Below are 3,962 nucleotides of genomic sequence, written 5' to 3'. Positions count from 1 at the left end.
CTATATTAAATTATCTCATTTCCATTTTAACACTATAAGGAATCTCAAAATAATTAGAATAATAAAGATGTCTGTTATTCTATGCATATTTAAACTTGGAATATATTTATGAACCTGATAGCTTTGGTACTGATAAACAAATACACCCTATAAGTCATGACATTTTTTTCCAGTTTTTCATGTTTAATATATACATTCAATTTAAATCTAATACAATATTATACAATACAAATATAGTGTTATATGTACATTTTATATCCCTTCACTTTTAAATAAGACAGCTTCAAAAGTCTATAAATAAACAAATATGCTGTAATTCAAAAACAGTTAAAATTAAACATTTACGATCAAGATCATGAATAATGAAATGGATATTAAGATTTAATAAATGTAACTTTCAATTAAAAAGCTAATTGTAACTCCAATGAGGCACCGTAACATCGTCCAGAATAAACATTTCACTCAGATGCCGTATTAGTAGTTGTTTGAATACAAGAAAAATAAAAAAATGAAACTGAACTTTGAAAAGTGAAGTTAGAAACATAAGAAATTAATCTGAATATAAAAGACATGATCGGTGCAGCACAATACAGTCAGGTGAGATCTGGTGAGAAGTACGCAGCTGTTACTGAGCGGTGATGTCATCACGTCTGTGGAGTGGAGAAAAAATCTTTTTACTGTTCAGCGGTCTATAAAGATAGACCTAATCCCACTTTATCCAGGACAGGCGGGCTGTCAGATCTAAAATTTGTGAGAAAACAAAGCAAGACAAACAGAATGATTTAAATACATTTTAATGACCATTTAACAAGTCACCCATTCATGCGTCTATTTAAGCAGTATATTAATTAATTAAACCAATCCCTCTCCATGTAATACTGAGAACTGTTTAACTAAAGAATGCAGCGCTCTATTGATGCTAGTGAGACTACTTGGGTCTTAGAGAAACGGCTTTTGAACACAAAAGCCAAGGATCGGGCAGATGGAAACAAAGCATACAGCAAAAATGAACAAAGGAAATTGACTAATAGAGCATACACACTGCTGTTTTAAAACCATTGCAGCGCAATTAAAAGCCAAGTCCTTTTTATTTGTGTTCATATTATTTGCATATTCTTTCTTAGTTGGCTTTGAAAAGGAAATTTGACTCTGTAGTGTTTTCTCAAAGTGTAAAATTCTATGGTGCTTTGGCTTAAAACAAACTCTTCAATCCAACGATATTGTAAAGTGCTTTTTTAAAAAACACTTTTAAATGCCTTTCATGCCCTTGCATTTTAAATAAGGCGTTGTAAACATTTCTGTTGAATTCAATTCTGTAATGTGGCATGGTTTTAAACACAAAACACGTACAGTACTTGAAGGACCCCATTTTCTGGGCCCTACTTATTGTAAAGAAATAGAATTTGTAGTTTCGAAAATACTACCTTAAATTTAGTCAGATGTTTTTTAAATACATTGGGCACCATAGTTGAAAATATTGATGCCAAGTATAAATGATGTGACAAAAACGCATTTATTTGAAAACGTACAAAGCCTTTCATTTAGTTAGATTTTTGCACTAGAAAATATGACTTCAAGAAAGATCCGGATAATGGATTTTCCATTAAGAACGAGCCTTTAGAAAGCTGAATAAACGAAATACAAACATGTAAAATATCACTTTCAAGTAAAGGGTGATAAATAATCATAGATTCACATATCTATTTTACTGTATGATTAGTAGTTTAATCATGAAAGGGAACTTCTACATTATTCCCAGTTAACAACATTTTTTATTCTTTATACTGTATAGCAAGCACACATAGAGCGGGACTGCCGTTTGTACTCAATCGCCTCCTGTTAAAAAAATGTTTAATTAGAATAGTTATATTGTGGAATATGTTTCTGTTGTGAACTTAATCTTAACAATTCTTCAAATACAATTTTAAGTGCATAACTTTTGTTAGCACTATGCCAAAGGAAAAACATACAGTGGTTCAGGTATGATCTGAATGAAAAGTACTTATGCTGAGAGTGTATCGGTATAATTATGCGTCCAACAGTAAAATCTGTGAACAGAAAATATCTTAATTTCTCTTATCAAGTGCACCACAATATTGTTTTTGACCCGAAAACATAAAAATCGCTACACAATAACTATGGAAACCTACCACTTGTATTCCAAATGGCGTTGGTCTGATTTTTGTAGCCGTTTTTCATGCACTCGTCCACGTAAGACTTTGGGTCGCAACCTGAGAGCAAGATTTCTCTCAAAAGGGCAATGTACGCGATGGCCAATCTCAATGTGTCTATCTTGGAAAGGCGCTTCTCATAGGGAAATGTGGGCACATGGCACCGAAGCTCCTCGAAAGCAGAATTAATGCTCAGCATCCTTTTTCTTTCCCGGATATTGGCAGCATGGCGCTGGACTTTGTAAGGGTGGTGAGGCGCCAGCCTGCGCTGCCTGCGCTTGCTTATGTCTTGAGGCTCGTCCGCAGAGGAGCTGTCCACTTCAGCACTGGCTTCCAGCTGCGGGGAATGGGACTCAAGATCGGTGAAAGTTAGCTGAGCTTCAGGAAACACAGACTGACAACCGAAAGAAGACCACGGGGATAGCTGTCCTGTCATGGGCGGACAGTCAAAAAGCAGACTGTCCAACTGAGATTGGAATTGAAAGTTGGGATCCATTTGTCCCCAAAACGCAAAGTCTGATGTAGAGTCTTGGTCAAAGTCAAAAAATATCTCTTCCATTTTCACTGATTGCTCTATATATGCTTGCTTACTTGAAAATCAACTCCTAATTTTCTCTTGCTTTACCCAATGGAATATTAGAATCGAATAATAATGATATTGATCAAATTTTAACTTTCAAAAATATGATATCAACGCAGTTTTTATCAGGATTTGATCACGTTCTTACTGGAGCTTTATTTTTCCCAACACTGAACCTTGTCCAAACTGATCGAGAGATGGAGAAATCTTGAGGGTTAAATAGTTTCAGGTCTCCCAGCAGGATGCTTGTCTCTATTCTTCTGTTTTAAAAGGACCTAATTAGGACACGTGCTTTCTTTCTAATAGAGTCACTGCCTTTGCAAAAGCGGAGATGAACACAAAGAAAGCAGTTGATCTTGAAGTGACCGACAGTAAAAAGGACCAAGTTACTCATTTAGAAGTTTTCTCAAGTTCTTTCCTATTCATCACGGATCTTGCACTAATATTTATATATATAAAAAATTTGCCTTACACATTTTAAACGTCTTTAGCGTGCCGGGTTCTTCCTGGTGCGTGGATGTGATAGAAAGGGATGATTTAATAAGAGGCCTTTTGCAAATCTTAATTAAAATTCAAGCAAAGGAAAACAATAGTGTCAGAAACATATGATACTATCCCTATTTAGTGGACCAAAAAAAAAAGCAAGAAGAATTTTAAATAAGTGCGTCGGTTACTTATGAGTTGGAAACAAAAGCTACACCGCAGACGTTTATAAAATATGCCATGTTAATTAACCATGACTAACTGGAATCTATTTTTATTTTTTGTTATGGTAATAAATTAACACCGCTACCTGATTATTTATCTTTTCAATTACGATCGTCATCTAGCTTTAAAAAACATGCAATGTTGTCATTCAATATTTATATGAAACTGAGTTGGTATTAACTAGATGATTAATTAGATGATAAGATTAATACGATAATAACTAACTTCACGAATTGAAAAGCGCATAAAAAGCATTGAATACATATTTATTGAGATATTAATGGAGAACGAGTACATCAATACCATAAGAATTTAATTCATACACTCTCTGCCTTTGAGGTTTTTATAAGACATTTTAAAGCCTTTAAATTCTTACTTAATGAAATGAAAACCTGGATTCTTTTGGGCTTTTTCTGGGAAAGAAAATAACATTTTTGCCATTGAGTAAAAAATAAAATAATCTTCTACTGATCTTCTACACATTTATCTGTTGTTAGTTGACT

The 3,962-nt window shown here is 34.0% G+C and overlaps 1 protein-coding gene across 1 annotated transcript; it reads right to left on the bottom strand.

Annotated features, from left to right (window-relative positions):
- Window positions 1–261: 261 nt before the first annotated feature.
- LOC107078812 (protein Fer3) lies at window positions 262–2,925 on the bottom strand. Its single transcript, XM_015359147.2, has 2 exons — window positions 2,151–2,925; window positions 262–741 (listed from the first exon to the last, which is right to left on the bottom strand). Exons 1-2 carry the CDS (start codon window positions 2,728–2,730, stop codon window positions 704–706), a joined length of 618 nt encoding a protein of 205 aa, XP_015214633.1. The 5' UTR covers window positions 2,731–2,925; the 3' UTR covers window positions 262–703.
- Window positions 2,926–3,962: the final 1,037 nt, after the last annotated feature.

This window comes from Lepisosteus oculatus, chromosome 12 (genome assembly GCF_040954835.1).
Source record: "Lepisosteus oculatus isolate fLepOcu1 chromosome 12, fLepOcu1.hap2, whole genome shotgun sequence".
In the NCBI taxonomy this organism is placed as follows: Eukaryota; Metazoa; Chordata; class Actinopteri; order Semionotiformes; family Lepisosteidae; genus Lepisosteus; species Lepisosteus oculatus.
The sequence above is the reverse complement of the archived record's forward strand: the minus strand, read 5'-3'. Positions and strand labels throughout refer to the sequence as shown.

What these genes read in the sequence shown, in the direction of transcription:
- LOC107078812 (XM_015359147.2), bottom strand. Translation starts at nt 2,730, where the DNA reads ATGGAAGAGATATTTTTTGACTTTGACCAAGACTCTACATCAGACTTT. An exon ending in CGCCATTTGGAATACAAGTG is followed by an intron (nt 742 to 2,150) that starts GTAGGTTTCCAT and finishes CACAAATTTTAG; the next exon opens with ATCTGACAGCCCGCCTGTCC.